We start from the raw sequence: 19,582 nt of genomic DNA, 5'->3' as shown, positions 1-19,582 counted from the left end.
ATTATCGCTAGTATAGGTAGGTGTCGGTTCATAATTTAGGAAATTTACAACAAAGGATCTCAGGGTTGCCATGTTATAACAGTATTACTGAGTTATCTGCATCAATGAGTGTAATTGTTTTACCTATAACTTTCAACTGACATAGCAATGTCCGGCAATTCAATTCTGGCTTGATGATAAAAGTGGATAATGACAGAAATCCTTCTTCAGTCATAGCAGAAATATAAACAAAAATCTCAGAAATATTAGACAGAATTAATCTGAAGTCACATGCATGAAAACCATAGACACATCCCTGGACAGAATCTTTGATGTCATGTTCCTGCTAAAATACTCTGTTAAATTTAGCAGCTATTAAGTCATCAATTACTTGATCTGCATTTTAGGACTGCTAAGTCTATTAATTTTATCATAAGACTTGCTTGTAATATGTCCCATGTCAGCCAAAGCTCATGATAATGAAAATAATGTTATTGCTTACTTTTTATTTTTTTATTCCTTCATTAATTAATTTTTTATTCATTTTTAAAAAAAATTAGTTGACAGTGACGGTTTAGGTCTTAAGCAAATAACTGAGTTGGCTTCAGTATTTAAATGTATGCTGACTACATACAAACAGTAACGTCTAACCTGAGAAAAGCCAGCTTTTAACTACCGCCCGAAAAAAAAGTCACATTTATGAAAACATAGAGACATCCCTGGACAGACTCTTGACTTAAATACTTATGGATGCTTGGAAAGTGTTAGTTCTCAGTGTGCAGATAGCTGGGCTTGACAAAATGATATCGTCAAAAATGATGAGAAAAAGGGAACAAAAAGTAACACTGCAAAAGTGACGTGAAGAGTGATAGAGCTGAAGGGATGGAGAAAATGAAACATGATTACACTCTGTGAGTGAAGAGAATAACAACAAATCCTTAGAAAAATTAGTATTGTACACAGAACTTCTATCTGACGTAGGGAAATTAAAGATGTTACTTCAAGAGACATCACTAAGAACAGTTAAAAAGTTGTGATAAAATTGATTTCCAAGATGCAAACCTTCAAATCATCTAACACCTGCAAATCAAAAGTGTAAAACAAAAAGGGGTATTGATGACAGTGTTTATCTGTGCTCAGGTCATATAATAAATGTGGTGTGTCGTTTTACATCACGAAAAACTACGACAATTTGCAAGAAGTGTCGACAAATTGATCTTCAATATCAGGGAAAGTTCATTGTCAAATTCTCCAAAAGTAATGATTCCAATAACAAATCCTTTGGCAAAGAGTACTATCTGTCATATGTTTGAATTGCCTGTGATTGTGTACAGTGAAAAACACGGATTACATTGGTTTAATAGTGATACTGACATATCTGGCTAGCGCTAATAAGAGCACAAAATGGAAAATACCGAATAGCACCAGTTTGCTATCACAAAATCTCCACACAATTTGATTCAAATGATACAAAAACTATCAAGAAAGGAAAAGATGGTATAGACATCAATTTGTGTGACTCTTTTCGGTAATTTTAAACATTTCATCTCATTTCACTTGTTTGAGATATAAGGTTAAGGCCAAAACTTGCATTCAATATTTAAACAAATAGATTGCTTAGTTAGGCTTTCTTTGGTAGAACTTGAGCCTAAAGACTAAGGAAATAAATGAAAACAACATTATTAAGAGGGCGTTGTGGTCAAGTGGTTAAGGCAGTGATCTAAGGATTACAGGTTCGAGCCCTGGCCAGATCATTGCGTTGTATCCTTGGGCAAGGCACTTTATCTCCATTGCCTCTCTTCACCCAGGTGTATAAATGGGGACTTGCGAGGTGACTTGTAAATATAGTTGCATGCAGCGGTTTGTGGCTGCACCCTATGGGAAGTCCCAGGGGACACGTGGCTGTGGTGCACTGTAGTGCCCCAGGAGAGATTGTTTGAATTGTGCACACTTTGGTGTGTAGGTGTGACAAGTTACCAATGACCAGGATTAAGTACAGCGCGGCGAGACTTTATTGTAAGTTGCGCTATATAAGAACTGTTAATTATTATTATTATTATTTAATACACACCTTCAGCTTGTTTGTTTGAGCGTGCAGAGAACCAGCAGATCCCATTACAACTTTTCCCCGGCTGGTGGCATACTCTGCCTTCTGAATACTCTCATGGACTTGTTCTAAGCTGGTCTTGTGAACATTCCACAGTTCTAACGCCTTGTTATGCTTCTCTCTGAGTCTTGCTACTTGGTTCTCTAGGTCATGAACAGACTTATCAAGAGGTAGTAGTCTTGCAGTGATGTTTCTCTCTGTTGTGAGCTGAGAACCGGTGTCTTTCAAATGTTCAATGTCTTCCTTCTTAGGTGGAAGAGCTTCGGTGGTAGCCTGTAGAAAATGGACGGTGAAACAAATCTCACTTTTTACTACAGGCAGAAAACAAAAACACTTCTAACAACAAGAAGATCAGGCAAAGGTTAAAAAAATGGAAGGCAAATCCGGGGTAAAATTCATTCATAAAGATGCACTTACTTTTAAAGTAAAAAAAAAGAAATATTAAAGTAACAGTGTCTAAACTTTACAAAATGTCATTTTCTTTAGAAAATTTGTGAACTCACAGGCAAGCAAACTTACAGGCAAGATGGTTTACATTTCATGACATTGCGATCAGAACCAAGTTGCATTCTGTAATAGACACTGTCTATGAAAGATTTTATTCCCTAAATTAAGTCCGCAAAGAAGACAAAATGTACTAATGTATAAATTATGTTCGGGTCTTAAAAGAATCACTACAGCAACTGAATATAATATTTTATAATATTTTCTGAAGACATATAATGAATGCTTTGCCTTAGTTGTTATTTTATCAATTTATCAAAGTTTGGATCATGATGGTGACAGCATGTTTCCTTTTAATATTCTTAATGTCCCATAACTTATAAATCAAGAGTAAAAATCTAAATTGAATCTTCCGTAGAAAGTTACATTCAATAATTGTAAATCGCATTACAAAATATACCCCTTAAGTCCTCCTGACATTCACATAAAATCTTGTATTACTTCACTATCAAGAAATGTTATCTTAACTAATATAACAGTGTTTTAAAGAGTCGAGACTAGAGTCAATAATTATCATGACGTGTTATGTGTCTTGAACAAGTTTTTCCCCGAGACAGATGATTCAAGTCCGAAACCTGCCTTGAGTCAGGAAAATAGCCGGGTAATCACCTGACTGTACTTTCAAATCAAGTGACAGGTTATACAACTCTGTAAATCGAAAAATGGTAGATATCATAAAAATTAAACGACAACAAAAATTCTTTTTGACCTTTCACCTACCTGGCACACATTCAGCACCTGCATGACATATGCAACCTGACCGACTTTGCCATCATGTCTCTGCAGTTTGTTATTCTCCTCTTCCATAAATTTTTCCAATTCCTCGAGCTCCCTTTCAAACTCGTTCCATCTGTCCAGTAGCTGCTCGGTGCGTTTCTGTCCGTCGTTGATCCTGCTGTGAAGAAGCTGCCACTCCCGGTTCATGTTGCCCAGCAGCTCGGCCATGTCCGTCTTGTCATACCTCTTACCCATCAGGTTCTGGCTCATGTTGGATGCCGATTGGTTCACAAACTCCACGGTGAGCATCTTGGTGTTCATGTCAACCTTGTATCCCTACAGAATTGAAAGGTAAAGACGTATAGAAGGTATCTGCCCTTTGAGAGATTTTATACATTTTACTGTTAAACATAACAAGTGAATCTGTCAATGCGTGTCTGAAAGAAGGGTAGTATTTAACATGTAAATAGATTGGTTTGCACATTAGTCACAGCAATAGAATGGGCAGATTCTTGGGCCCAAACTTCCTGGTGTCTCAGCTAGGGTGGGATCCCTTGTCACTGTGAAAGTGTTTCAGGCTGTCTGACTATGTTGGGTGCGAACGGTTGGCAAAAATGCATAAGTAATTTCTGCATAAGGTAAACAGCTGCTGAAGTAAATTTAACACAAAACAAGTGATGGCTAAGCATGGGTCTTCTGATGGGTCAAAGAAAAGTATTTTGAAACAATAAACTGCATTGATAATGCTCTGCATTGAAGAACATCCATGTCCTAATCAATGTAACAGACTTCAGATTGTTAAACCAACACACAATACCCTACCTTGTATGTCTGTAGGTGGTCTTTCACATCTTGCAGTGTGGCATTATCTTTGGCTTCTAGTTTATCAAGGACCTTAGTCAGTTGTTCAATCCAGGCTAACAGTTCCTTCATTGCTACTCTGTGAGGTAAGTTATCATTCTGCAGAAGAAAATAGAATATCTATCTATCGAAACGTGCTATCAAAGATCTGTTATCATTGTAAACAATTGATGATCCCAAGGAGCTGTTATACATAACAAGATCTTGCCTAACTGTAACAATCCTTTTTTTTTACCTTTCATTTAGATTTATCACATTGTTCAATAATTTCTGCATTTCTGCAAGATCACAGGCAGCTTAAAGAAGTGGTTTCCTTACCAACACCTGGTGAATATCCTCTTGCAGTCTTGGTAGTTCATGTTCCAGATCACTCCACTTGTTCTCAATATTCTTCAGAGTGGACTGGATGGGCTGTGTGTTGACTTTCTTCATCTTCAACATGTGGTGGGCATGCATGCAAGCGTCTCTCTTTAGAGAAGCATGGTTATCAACATCCTTTCGGAATTTCTGATGAAAGAGGAAACCGATTTGCTTTTACTAGGTGAGAATAACAGACGCACTGCTCGAAAACTTACCTTCCACCATCTATGACGGTCTGGACCATGACAGATTCATTTCACCAGCTGCCACTACCGCCATTGTTTCTCCCGTTCACGGACACAATGGGTATTTAATCATGGACAAATTACAACGTTTTACTTCCAACTTGTGCACACAACAGTCTTTCAACATCCACCCATCCCCCACAGCCTCTTCTTGCCACCAATGACAAATTGAATACCTTGAGTGTTTAATATTGATGGTTATAATTTCCTGTCTTAATTTTTAATTTTTTATCATTAATTTTTATCCTTTAATTTCCCATTTTATGAACTTTTGTACAATTTAAACTGGAATTAACTGAACTGATCTGACTATGGACACAGCTAGAATCGGTCTGTTCCAGTCACCCCCTCTGTCACCCCCCCTCCACCCTCTATCACCCACCTCCCTCCTCTACCACCACTAGCAACACCTTTTTCATTCCTCCTGCAATGACAAAACACAGTTTTGCTTACATTGAATTCTTCAATCTGGATCGTGACCGGACCTATCTGTTTGCGATACTCTGGGTCATTCCACTCTCTGACCTTCTCCTGAGCTGCGTCCAACCACGGAACCAGTTCGGCTGCCTCAGATTCAAATGACTTCCATACTTCTAACTCTTTGGTCAGTGAGTTCAAATCTTGTCTGATTCTCATTTGTAGAACCTGCCATTTCTCCATCATGGATTTCTGTTTCATACAGAGTTGAGGAGAGTTGACTTGCCCCAAGAGGTTTTCACTGCGATCTGAGATTTGCTGTAGAGAAGGCTGACGATCTCCCAGCAGAGTCTTCATCGACTGAGGATATAGAAATGAAAGATACCTTCTGAAGACAATTTACTTTCTTTCAAGTTCAACATTTCTCGTAGATATCCTCCAGTTTGTGCACATGCTGGATTGTAATGTACCATGATTACACTGTGGCCATTTCCAAGTTGAGAGTGCCATGGCATGCCTATTCTATGCAATGTGCAAACCACTGATAGCCTATATATACCTAACCCAATTAATTCTTCACTTCTTGTGCACTTGCACACACATGGTATATCTGTATATTGGCATGACCTCACCGAGGTGTTGAGAGACAGGTTATAGGTCTCGGGAACAATAATGTCACCAGGCCCTTTCTATATCTATATTCTCCTGAAGTATATTATCAAAATGAGAACACAATATTAGTCAACCTACACTCTCCTGGTCCCCTCTACACTTTCCTGGGCCCAGGGGCTGTATTCTCCCCCTCTTGTGAGGCTCCAAAGACCCACCAGTGGGCCTAACTTCTCACCTGGTATTTGTGTATGGCCTTCTGTACACTTTCCTGTGTATCATCACTGATGCTGCTTGGTACCTGCATCTCTATGTGTCCCAACCAGTTCTTTAATTCCTTCATGCTCCGCTCCAGCAGTTTCCATTCATTGACCAGGCCCTCCAACAAATGACCTTTGACCGTAGCCTTGGCTAGAATGTTCCTGTTTCTCTGGTCGAGATTTTTTCTCTGCTGGTCGAAAAGTTGCTGAGTAAGAGCATCTGCCTTCTGAGCGATGGATTCTATCAGGATGTGGTGGGTATCCAAGTCACTAAAGAACTCCTGAATGAGAAGAAATGATGGAATTTGAAACAAAGAAATCGCATTTTACAACAAAGTAATGGAGAACATGTCTTCAAAGGGTTCTTTCAAGGTTGGTTGCAGCTCATTATCATGATAAAACCCTAGTACACTTTACAGAAAGTGCAGTGACTTTTCACTGCTTACATTAGTTTATTGTTCCTTACTGCCTTTGTGGCTGCCCTATGTGGTCCTTATGCTCGTATACTGAATCAGCTAGCTTCCCCAAGAGATGTAATCAGCTGGTAATTACTGGTAAACATAAACAGTTTCAACTTAGGTTTTAAAGACACATTTATTTTAGATCTTTTCGTATATGTGCTGTGAAAATCCCCGTAGGCTGCTGCTTAGTAATAGGTACTAAATATTTTCACAATAATCTACCAAAAGAAAAAAAAAAACTGATATATTTCTAGTTTGAGTAACTTTTGTGACACTTATTCAGCAAAAATAGAAGGGGAAAAAAAAATCTAGTTTGAATCCTTCTACAGTTAAATGACTTTAATTTACCAATTTTGACAAATTTCATGTCATACCCAGAAAATACCAAACATGATAGCATCTACAGAAGGAAGTAATTAATCTGTTGCCATGAATTGATCAAAACAAAATAAAACTGGTAGCAAACTGCTTATCCACTAGAGAGCCTGTGTAGGACAATGTGTAAAAGTAAGTTGGCCTGACGTTTTGATCCTAGCAGGATCTTCTTCAAAGGCTAAATGACAAGTAACAGTAACAGAAGGGACAAAAACACACACAGAATACAGACAGGTTAATGAGCAAGGTGAACACAAGGAGAATTGATATAAGGGAATGTGGTGTACCTTGTGTTTTTTGAGTTGTTCTTCAAGGTTAGCTGCGCTAGTTGCCGATATGTCTGTCTGGGTCAGCTTCTGCTCTGCTGTGTCCAGAAAGTCCATGTAATCCTGGAGAATCTTATGGTACTGATCCTGAGGGGGAAAATAATCAACCAAATGCAGGACATGAAAATAATTAATTTTGTGAAGCATACATCATTGAAAACCAATGATGTTAATACAATGATGTAATCTATATTCTCCTTGGATTGTGCAGAAGGATATTCAAAAGATGTAATTACACAAAACTTTGTAAGCTCCTGTTGATGTTTTACAACACAATGAAGAAGCAGAATGGAATCATAGAATTACATTTCTAATTTTTTCCCCCTTTATTTGACAGCAGTACTACATTACCTGCTATCCACTTAATTGTGTTGCAAAATCATTAAGAAGTAACGTCTCAAAGTAACGTATAAATCTACATGTTTTAACATCATCAATGAAAATAATGATATGTAGCCCTGATTTTTATTGTTTTTTATTTTTTATATAGCGCTTTATACCAGTGATAGGTCTCAAAGTGCTTTACAGATGATATGTTACCCCTGGTCAATGATAACCTGTCACAGAGACAATCCCACCAGTTGGCAGCAGTTATATACTGCGCCCAATAACAAGTTACCTCACAGGTACCCATTTAACCCCTGGGTGGAGAGAGGCAAGTGAGATAAAGCATCTTGCCCAAGGTCACATCGTAATGAACTAGGCAGGAATTCAGCATATTTTTGCAGCGTCTTTTATTAAATTATTAATTATAAATAAACATCGACAAATTACTTTTGACAACCAAGGAATATTGCAAAAACAGGTAAATTATTGAGATACATTAAAGACAGATGGTATGCATGGCAGCACAGACAGAAACAACAAATTAAGACTTTTCAGAACTTTTCATTTTGGAAAAGGAGGATGAAAATTGGAAAATTGAAATAACAATATCAGATTTTTGCCGGAAAGTAAAAGGAAATTTAAGGAAAGCAGAAAAATATGATCCAAAATGTTAGTGAAGTTACCCTAACTTAAATCTTACCTTGACAATCTTTGCTCTGGTAAGCTGATTTCTTCGAAAGTTGAGCAGTCTAATAAGCTCCTCCCATCCTGTTTGTAATGCTGTGATCTCATTGGATAATCCAGTGTTGAGGGGGTCTTGCGACAGCAAACTTTCGCCTTGCTCCATCAGTTGGCGAAACAATTCTTCCTTCTCCTGGACTTCTTCCTCAATGATCTAAGAAGATGTTAACAGATTAAAATTATATTGCTTTAAGACATGTTCTCACCACACTACAAGATAAATATGGTTCTAAATACACTTTAAAATAGCTTTTAAAGCAAGAAAGAGCAAAGATAAAAATAAATGTCCAGAAACCGTGAGGAAGCAATTATAAGCTCCTTCTGAATGAAACATTAGTTGATATCACGTCCACTCTTTGCCACAAGATACAATTTATCAAGAGTATCTGGCTTGCACAATCACCAAACCACTTTCCCAGTCCATATAAGATGTGACTGTGAATACACTGCTAATGGCACGTTTTGATATCTCTCACACCACCTGTTACAATATGTTTACAGAAAAGTATTTACACAGTCTGGAAACTGCACAAACCTGTAATGATAGTGATAATGAAGTCATAAGGAAAAAAACGTGAAGAAGAGGGGAGATGAGGAGGAGATGAGAGGCGAGGAGATACATCTTATCTCTCCATTCTTTTCTCTTCATAAATCGAGATAAGGTTGCTACAAAAACTATGTGCTTTAATGCTATTCTCATCATCAAGTAAACTCTTCTTGATAGTGACGTAAATACTCAATCTTTCTTCATTTTAAAAGTTTTGTTGATCACAAAATATGTCCACTTGGGGTTTGGTAACATCTCACTCACATGTTTATTTAAGGTTACAGCCCTTTATGTGGCAATGAGAGGGTTAAAGACATTATCAATATTATCTCTACATCTTTGCTGATTACAAAACAAACATTATTATGTATTCAAGGGCAGAGTGGAAAAAAGGGTGAGAGTCTAGGGAGAAAAGTGACATGCCAAAATGTTTGTTTCATTGATAAGCTATCAATCAATCAATCAGACTTTATTTGCATGAAAGAAAGTATCAATTAAGGCTAATCTAACTACGAGCCGCTTATTAGGAAAAATGTTCTGCATGGATTAAATGACAAATCCCAATCACCAGGAAGGTCAAGTTGACATTCTATTACATAGAGCCAAGCTGATGAATTTCGTAGGGTCAACATACTTTAAACTCCCTATATGCCAGGGTGCTTTGTGAAATGATGAATTAAAATGATAAAAAATTGTGCAGGGGGTAAAAGAAATGAAATTCGACAACTAAAAGAGAAATGGAACAGCACCTGTGTAATGGTTCAGTGGATGAAAAAGCATGACGAATACAAAACAAGCAAAATTAAACACTTTCATATTATAAAGTTGTTAAAAATTGACACAAATTTCTCCATAGATTATGACAACACAGTTTTAATCTTTAACCAGACAGGAAGAATGGGTTACCTCATCGGCCCTTGAATAGTCGATATAACTTTCAACTTTTCAATGAATTTCACTAATTTAGCTATTATTAGACTGGATGACATTTCAATTGATCAGTGTTCAAGACAAAAGGTCATACTATAAATACATTTTATAATTTTACAAATAATACAGTTTAAATATATTGTAATATTTTTAGTCATTTGAATGGAGGTTGGTAGATGACTGCTGTTTTGTCAAATAAGATTCACCTTTTTGGCAAGCAATCGAGAAATTCAAGTTGTCAAGATCTGCTTTTTTTTTCAGATGATGCATTTTATTAATTCAGGCTTATAGCTTTCTCCCTTAGCAACATATATTAATATGCTCAGAGCTTATCAAATACTATGGCATATATCATGTACGATTACAAAATTCACTCTGTTTTTTTTAATAGCTATGGATAAATGGGATGATATTTTGAGCAATTTTACAAACATCAATCTTACTAAATATATCTGCAATTATAAAGCTACCACAAAGGGGCATACCATAGTAATAGTAGAATGACAGCAAGATGGATCTCTAGAATACAAATGCAATATGGTCTACTTTAATATGATAGGATGAAGTGTAGGCCTAATAGCTTGATCTGTGGTACTTTAATGAATCCCTAAATTATCCAATAAAGTCTTAATTTAATGATCTCTCGTAACGATACTAGGGAAAATGCATTTTTTAACAAATACAGAGTAAAGGGAAACCATTTTACAATACTTCTGCCTTGAAAAGGAGACTCCATGGTGCAAAATAGATCTTACAGCAAAATGACATCACCACCAGAAGTAATACAATGCACATACACACAAAAAAGAAAAAAGAACTAAAAACTCATTATTCCTTTGTTATTTAGCAAAATAAAGATACTTATAGACTTCATTTCAAGAAAGTTGAGACTTCACTTTAGTCTTTATTAAAAGACTTTCCAAAGAGTAAAAGAATAATAGTAGCCAATGCCTTATACAGATATTAGTAGACACATCGAGATGTGACATCTTGGTGGGAACTGCTATCAATTGAATCTTCAGCTTAGCATATCTCATAAATGGACGAGACAAGATCACAATGACGTACAGCGATGTTTCAAACAGAAATTGTTTCAGGTGTGTACGGTGATGTCATATTTTAACCCAGCCAAATTTTGAGAAACAGGACTCTATCTATTTGCACTGTAACCATGCATAGAAGGAAGCTTTATTTATACTCAGAAAACTATCAAAGGTATCAAAGGTGACTGTTGTTGCATCAAAGAACGTTCCACCTTTTAGGCAAGCAGTGGAGCATTTCATGTTCTGGGCAAAGGTCGTTTTAAAGTTATGCTCTTTTCTTCTTTTTCTTACTGTTTCATTGCTTTATACTCTAGTTTTATTTACTTTCCCCACTTGCAACATGCAATAACATATGTTTACAGCCTACTGGTAGAACCATTAAATACTCTATTGGCTTCCATTCATTTGTGATTACTAAGAAAGTCTTTGGGAGTTGATCTACACGCAATTTATACAAATGAAAGCAAATATTGTGATAAGCCGAGCGCAAGTTTTTTAGTTTAACTTTGAAATCAATGACAGAATTTTTTCTGATTTTCCACGAAAAGTGTATAACCATGTCTATATGAAACCAGACAAACACTGTTCCAAATTCCCTGAGGATAAATATTTAGCACAGTGGCTTTGCTACCTGGAATCACTGTCAGGATAAATATATTTATTATCACAAACATTCTGCTGACTAGTGAATGGAAACTACTTAATGACAGCAGTCTTAAAATCTCATGCAAAATGAAACACAATTTGCTGCACATCTAGAAGCAATGACTTACAAGCCAACGAAGAAAATATCGTAAAAAAAAGAAGAAAAAATACAGAAGCAAAGCTGAGAAAAAAGAGTGGCACTAAAAATGGGGCACTAATGCTTCGCATCTAAAAGAGGAAGATAAAAGTTGGTCTAACCTCCAAATTTGTAACCAAGAGCTAGACACATCAACATGAAAATGGGGAAAAGAAACATCACATTAGATCATGCAATACACACAGATTGGAAATTTATGGATGGTTGCAAAAGAGGAATAAAGCAGATGCGATTCTTCTCAATTTCCATCAAAAATGATTCCATTTTGGCCTAAATTAAGGGATGGTGGACTTAAGTTTTACAAATATGCTTATATATTATTTCAATGTAGTGTTATCGTCCTGTTTATGACGACAACTGTTTAATGAGAAACTCTAATTTCAGTTAACGTTTCCAGTAGACTTAGTTATGGAGTTTTATAATAATAATAATAATAATAATAAATGAGACTTATATAGCGCCAAATCAGTAAACAAAAGTTACTGCTCAAAGCGCTTTACAAAGAAAGTAAATTAATTTACAAAAGAACAAGTGAAAAAATGGGTCTTAAGTAGACTTTTGAAAGTAGAAAGTTTATAGCATGTTCGAATGTGATCTGGTAACTTGTTCCAGAGATAAGACCCAGAGTATTGGAAGCTTCTGTAACCATAGTTCTTCAATCGTGGTTTTGGAACAGTTAAAAACAGTTTGTTGGAGGAACGAAGTGTGCGAGTTGGAGTATAAGGAGTGTCTAATAGTTTCATGTTTCGTAATGGTAACAAACCAAATTTAAACCAATGTACATATGTTGAGTAGTAACATGTCATATCTACTATATACCTAAGGTTTCATTTTAAGTTTTTCCAGATTTTGTACTATTCTGGTGAAAATATGATCTCTGCCTTCGTATCAAGTGAGATATTTATTTTACCTAATCTTGTCTGGCCCAAAAAAAATTGATGTTGCCAATTAAATGGAATTATAAATCTTTAGTCCTGTTACTGTATTTCTCGAGACAAACTTGTAACAAAGCCCCCTTCTAAAGTACCATGCTCATTGAAGGGTAACATCATTTTGTTTATATTTTTCTTTAATAGCAAGGTGTGCTTTTGATATTTGCTGTTTGCAAACTATATCTGACTATGTGTTAGCGAGTTTGTTGCTGTTGTTAATTAAATATTCTTCTACCTGTGAAAAAAGTTTTGGTTTAAAAAACAAAAAATGCAAATGAAATAGTTAATCAAGCAACTTGTTAACCGCCATTAAGATCACATTATCTACGTTTGAAGAAAACAGCCTTGTTTCTCTAACTAATTCAAATGTAACCATAGTCACAAAGCAGCAAAAGCAGACTCATTTTCATTCCCTTTTGTTTTTATTTATAGTTATACAAATTTAAAACAAAAATTTTAAAAAGATTATCCCCCAAAAAAGGAAAAAGCACTGCAACCAACTATAGATGATGTCCATTACCACTGCATAATCATGACAATTGCTTAATAATTTCCCTGAATTTTGAATACAGAAATGATTCTACACCATCCAGGGTTCTCAAATATCGTTGTAATATTTATAATAGGATTAATTATGATCACCTGCCTTTGTCAGTTTTGACAGATAAAGAATTGGTATCATTTATCAGCTGTAACATTAAAAATTGATATAAGGACAATACTTTCCCCTGACCCCACCATCACCCCTATTACTACATTCCTCTTTTGCTATTGTCTTTCCACTTTTATTGTATAATCAAAATAACTACAGTTATTGCAGAGTACAGAGCGGAGCAGAATGAAGAAACCTGGCAGACATTTCGCATTGAGACCGCCCGTATAATGCACTATATAAATAAGTATTATTATCATCCCATTTCCGATCCTTATAAATCTGAAGTTTGCAGCTTTATCACTGATTATATTGAACTTCCATCCCTTGTCCAGTTTTTCTTCTCACTTAATTCCTCCTTCACTAAGTTACAACTTTGTGATACAAAATACACACTCATGCGCAGAGCACACAGACTGCTTTTTCATGCTTTCGAATATGTTTCTAATATTTCCCACATTTTAGCAGCAATAAAAATTACCTGATTTTGTTGAATTTTTTCCTCCAGTGAAGCATCATGGAGATCGTCTGGTACGGTCAGCTTCCCCTTAGATTCGTTAATCCATCGCTGGTACTTCCTCATCTCATCCTGAAAGATTTAAAAAATAACCAAACAATAACAAAACAATTTAATATTGTAATTTAAGAATCATTATTAAAGCTATTTAAATATTGATTGATTAATTAATGTCATAAAATTCATTCCAGAAGAATACCTGCCCAATGCAAACCCATAGCTAATTCCTATCATGAGGCTACACTGCATACAAGACAACTAACTATATATACACCTGTTGACACAGGATCAAAAATTCATCAAATGGTTGTTAGGCAAAAAAGTTGAAATACAAATAAATTCATTCGGTTGGATGTGACACATCATCGCAATGTTGACAAAGCTGTTGATATCTTGACAAAGGAATTTGCTGGCATAGAACATCACAATGCCATCTGCCTTCCCAAAATTCAGGTTTTGTGCTTGTACAATATTTATTTTACATGTAGCAATGGCTTTGCAAAAAAATATATTAATTCACATCCGGAATCCATAATATCTGTTTCCTAGCTTTTCCATGCAAACTTCAACGTTAGGTATAAAATACCTTGTTAATTGCTAAAGCTAAACCTGGTCAGTGAGAAGAGATGTGACCAGGGGGATGGTGACACATAGATTATACACATTAACCATTATACAGCATTATACACTCCCTCTGCTGCTGCTTTCTGTTACACCCAAAAACTCACGCTACACAGTGTAGCCTCATCCTATTAGCTCAACAGCCATTCAACTGGGAGTTTCACGACAACAATCAATACTGTATGAGGAAGAAATATACATCCATGGGAGCAGAAATAATAGCGATGGATCATGAAGAAGATGAAATTAGTTTGGTCGTCTTTGAATAAATATATAAGCCAAGCCAGAAAAACAAACTGCAACTCAATCAAATGAACCTAGCTTACCATCGTGGAAAAAATCAGAATGAATGAAACAAACGTTTTGATAACACTGACTGAAATTGTAAAATGGCAAATCAATAAACCTTGATAAAATCTGATTTATTTTGACTTTTGTTATCAGAAGGGTAGATGTAGCACTATAAATGTAAGATGCTCTAGGAAAAATGTCATTTTTTATACCAAACAAGGCTGTGTGAAATTCAGATACTCATATATTCAAATCATCATTTTTGTTTCAGATTTCAACACCATTAGGGCCAGCAGACTATATTAGCTAAAATATTACTGTTTGGATGTGTACATTTCAGGGTTGTATAGGTAACAATATCAATCTTTCCAGCTGATACCTAATAATTGAAAATAGAACGACACAGACAGGCAACGAATGCCTGCCGATGCTGGCAGTAGTTCTGACCAGTCCAAATTTTGGCATCTTACCAAATACAGTACAGCCTTGGATGCACACCATTGTAAGCCTGCAATATTATAGATAACGTTAATAGCACTTAACAGCAGCCTCCCACACATAGTTCACTTAGCTCTCCACTTATTTAAACAGTACTTGTTTACAAGTTGTCGGCCATGTACACAAGGAGGGAATCTGAGACCACAATCCTCTCAAAGAAGTGAAATGCAAACATGCATGACCTACAAATGGGCTGTGTCTTAAAAATGCATCACTCTCTAAGAATGCAGGATTCACAAAGACTGGAAAAAAATGGCTTGTAGGATATCTTGATCATATATCGTCTACCAAATACTTGCTCAAAGGAAACATTCTCTAGGGGTGTTTCTTCATCATTTCTCTTGATAGGAATGCAATATCGTCAACTGCCTTAAATGGTACATATTAGAACCAACAATAAAAGAATGCGTTGTGGTTCGATGACAAAGGAAACATCATCTAGGTTTTTATTTGATCACTTCTCTTGATAGGAATACTTCATGTCAACTTTCTTAGAATGGCATCATATTCAAATAAGATACTTCAAAAATTATGTTTCCTGGTTCATTGTAATGTAATGCAATACAACACAATACAATGCACAATTCAATACAGTACAGTACAATACAATGCAATGCAATACAAATACAAAATTGAAAATACACATTACAATAAACCACTGTTAACTAAATTCTAAATCCATTCAATTTTTTCTACAAAAAGTAAACGAGCATATGGAGTAATTGTTTCTTAAACTTGTGCAGAATGCAAGATTAATCCATACAGTTTATAACCCATTTACCATCCAAGCATGAATATGATTCACGAGTGTGTACAGCTTGTACTAATTTTTGCAAATTTCACAAAATGTTTTGGAAAATCATCCACATAAGTTTCTATTTTATACAGATGTCTAGCTGTTAACACTGATATGCAACAAGACAAAATTGACAATAAATAATCAAACAGGGCTAAAAGCTAATAATTTTACCTGAAAATCTCTGTGCTTTCCATTTCTTTCGCTCAACATCTGTTCCCTCTTCTTATACTCGTTTTCCAGGGTGGCTAGACGATGCCCGATATCCGACAAGGCTTGTTTGATCAATTCACTGTTCTGGGCTCCCGTCTCTGTGAGCAAAATCTGACAGGCATCCGTTGTCTGTTCTAGTTGCTCCTGGAGATTTTTCAAGTCATCTTGCAAATTCTGATGAAAAACCAAACAAGAGATATTCTTATTTCCTTCCAAACATTTGTCCAAAAAGAAGATTTTTTGATCTAAGTGTTAATGAAACAAATGAATATATACACAAGAATGAATGATCAAGGCATAATATTGAAACTGATCAGACAAATCATGAATTTTATAACTCAATGATTCCAGGTCATTCGGCTGCTGACCTATGGTTGGAAATAAAGAACAGTATCCGATCAGATCTCTACTTAAGTCTCACAATTATATTCACTAATCATTCAGATTATGAATATATAACTAAACTGTCATTCTTTGCATTGTTTTGAGAGCTTCATGTCCATCTCTTACCCAAACCCTCCAAATGTTTCTTCAAAAATGACAAGATTTACAAAATAAACCAACCATTAATACTACACATCACGAGAAAACATTATTAGGATTGAACAAATATGTAGCATGTAAGAGCATGTACACAATCTTACATGGTACAGTATATTCAAATAGTGTTACAAAATCTTCCAATCAACTCACAGATGAAATCTTTTTGAATTAAACAAAATTAACTTACGGTGGTCTCATTAGCTATTTCTAAATTAATTTCACTGCTCTTTCCAGTCAAGGTGCAAGACTCAACAAATCAAACACTATAAGCTTTCAATATCTGCAGTAAAGATTTGTATTAACACTGCCAATAACACAAAAACTGATAGGGAAAGCTACATGCAGCCAGTGATAACATGAACATCCACCAAGTCTAACGTACACAGCACTATGTGTATTTAAAAATCAATGGTTTATCCCATTTTCCAATCATCGTGAAACCTGTGAATTGGTTGACAAAACACAATTTTAACAATGGACATTGATCTTCCTGCTTTTCCATCCATTCATGCCAGTAAATATGTATTTACTGTGTGCATACAGTGGTGGTAATATATACACTTGTGCTTGAATTTGTCAAATTTAACTAATCACAATGGAATATTGATTTTATTGATGTTTATTTCACGTTTCACTGTTTTGTTCATCCAAACCCTGGTTGGTTTTACCTTGACCTTTGACCTATCAACAAGACGAACACTGCATACTATTTTTACTGTAAAATATAAGTCAACGAAATAGGAAACAGGAATTGATCACTTTGGAAATACTTTATATTAAGCATCAACAATTTTTGCTTTGCAGAGTTCATCAATATTCTGAAATTTTCAAACAAAATTTCACTGATATGTAACTTTAAAGTAACATTAATCTTGAAAAGAGAAGAGGGATCACGGAACAAACAAAACAGTCTAATCTGCTAGAATGTGCTAGATAATGAATTTATAGACAAAAACTGATGATAAGTCGCTCAGCAATCAACAACCATACAAACATGATAACTGTTTTACCAATTGCAAAAATGTATATATTCAAAGTTTAAGATTTCGGTTTTTTTTTTCATTTCTATAATGAGCTATTTTCAAGCTTTTGGTAATTTTTTAATTTAGTCCAGGCTAATGGAAAAAAAATCCTATTCACTGGGCAACTAGTGTACGATAGGTTTGGTTAGTTCACTGTGCATGAAATGGTCACCAAATGAATCTAATCAAAATGATCAGCATCCTTGAACTTGACCAGGTTGTAATTCACAGTGGATGATTAATGATCGGCACAGAATTCTGTTGAAGAGCAGGCACGGTAGAACGTGGTGCTAAGGTTGTGAGGAGACAGGTAAGCGAGGAGTGAAAGTAAATAAAATTCTCTATATCAAGCAATCTAATTACTGCACTTGCCACAAAAAATACTTGCTAACTTCCCCTTTTATTTGGGGGTTAATAGTATTTTCTTCTTGGGAAATTAAAATTATTTTGGGCAAAATTGCTAACGGTTGAGTTTTAGCTGATAATTTACACACCATATATGTTGAAAGTAAAATGTGAAGGTCAAAAGGTCCAACCAACTTGCTCAGATTTTCAAGATAGTCTAGATAATTTAAACAAAGCCATCAAATGCATTCATGAGTTCATCATGTTACTCACAGCATGTTCCGTTGCTTGAGAGTCGGTGTCTTTGTTCCAGTGCTCTGAGAATAATTTCAACTGTACGTTGTCAAGCCAACTAGATGCTGCCTGCAGTGCATCCTGGTAGCAACTCTGGAAGTCATATGACTGCTCGAGTCTGGACTGTTGATCCGAAACCTATCAAATTGAGAGTAAAACAAAACAATCATGGTTTTCTTGTCTGAGTCAATCACGTGATCAGACGCAATTTGATGCATAGAGGAAAACAGCACTTTGCACCAATTTCTGCCAACCAACAGAAACGACATAAGAGCAGCCCAAGTTATAAATCTCTCACCACACAGTATGACTATGAGGTTCACAAATTTTGTACTTACCTGAATTTTAGTTTGTTAGAAATTAGGTATAGGATTGTGACCACTGTTTACCATCATTTACAGTGACATTGGAACTTTACCATAAAACATAGAAATTAAATCATTACTAAAGCAACTTCTATACAGTATGAGATTCATCATCCCTTTTTTCTTCTTTAATGCAGCTGTGATTATGTTTCAGTAATATACTACTAATGACAAACCTGTGACCTGCACCTGTGACCTGCACCTGTGACCTGCACCTGTGACCTGCACCTGTGACCTGCACATGTGACCTATACCTGTGACCTGTACCCTGTACTGAGAACCATTTAATGAAGGAGAATCCATCAGGCTGTGCATGTTGTATGAGCTTGTTGAATTATTTTTACAGATCTTGACCAATATCTGCCTCAAATGACCCTTTGCCTTTTACCAAAACTAAACACACTTAGAACTTACCTTTGACAACCCTTCCTACCAAAAATGAGCCTCCTGGCTGTACTTCTAAGTTAGATTTACCAAAATGGACAAAACACTCATGGGTTTTGGGGAACTTGGCAAAAGCCGTTCTTTCACTGTTTTAACACGACAATACATGAGTGTCATTGTATCAACCTTTACCAAACTGGTTCAAACCACCAATGGATGTAAACATTGCTTATCTTTTCATAACTCACCATAATATGATATAGGGAATGCCTATACACATATGAGAATGTCAAATTTATATAAATTGATTTGGATGGCTACACTTAACCTGCATAAGGTCTATTAGGCCTAATACCCATTTGGGTAGGTTTGGGTGTGATTATGTAGGGGAAAGGTGGAGTAATGTTAATTAAATTAATATTAACAGGGTTATTTTGAAGATGTTACTCCAAAACAAGCAACAGGCTTTTGTTAAGATTTAGTACCTTCAGAAAATGG

The 19,582-nt window shown here is 35.7% G+C and overlaps 1 protein-coding gene across 9 annotated transcripts in view; it reads right to left on the bottom strand.

The window, feature by feature from the left end:
- Positions 1-19,582, bottom strand: part of LOC139971612 (uncharacterized) — a 254,208-nt gene that overhangs the window by 50,908 nt on the left and 183,718 nt on the right. For 8 of the 9 annotated variants that reach the window (XM_071978246.1, XM_071978247.1, XM_071978238.1 and 5 more), the window contains 12 exons: positions 18,315-18,473; positions 16,093-16,305; positions 13,677-13,784; positions 11,713-11,733; positions 8,249-8,443; positions 7,183-7,308; positions 6,038-6,340; positions 5,227-5,550; positions 4,487-4,675; positions 4,130-4,267; positions 3,311-3,643; positions 2,051-2,359 (listed from right to left, as the gene is read on the bottom strand). In XM_071978246.1, coding sequence (XP_071834347.1) covers positions 2,051-2,359; positions 3,311-3,643; positions 4,130-4,267; positions 4,487-4,675; positions 5,227-5,550; positions 6,038-6,340; positions 7,183-7,308; positions 8,249-8,443; positions 11,713-11,733; positions 13,677-13,784; positions 16,093-16,305; positions 18,315-18,473 — 2,418 coding nt within the window. The remainder of the gene's footprint in view (positions 1-2,050; positions 2,360-3,310; positions 3,644-4,129; positions 4,268-4,486; positions 4,676-5,226; positions 5,551-6,037; positions 6,341-7,182; positions 7,309-8,248; positions 8,444-11,712; positions 11,734-13,676; positions 13,785-16,092; positions 16,306-18,314; positions 18,474-19,582) is intronic. The other variant, XM_071978241.1, reaches the window with a different exon arrangement.

This window comes from Apostichopus japonicus, chromosome 8 (assembly GCF_037975245.1).
Source record: "Apostichopus japonicus isolate 1M-3 chromosome 8, ASM3797524v1, whole genome shotgun sequence".
Taxonomy (NCBI): domain Eukaryota; kingdom Metazoa; phylum Echinodermata; class Holothuroidea; order Aspidochirotida; family Stichopodidae; genus Apostichopus; species Apostichopus japonicus.
This window is presented reverse-complemented; position numbering and strand designations above follow the sequence as displayed.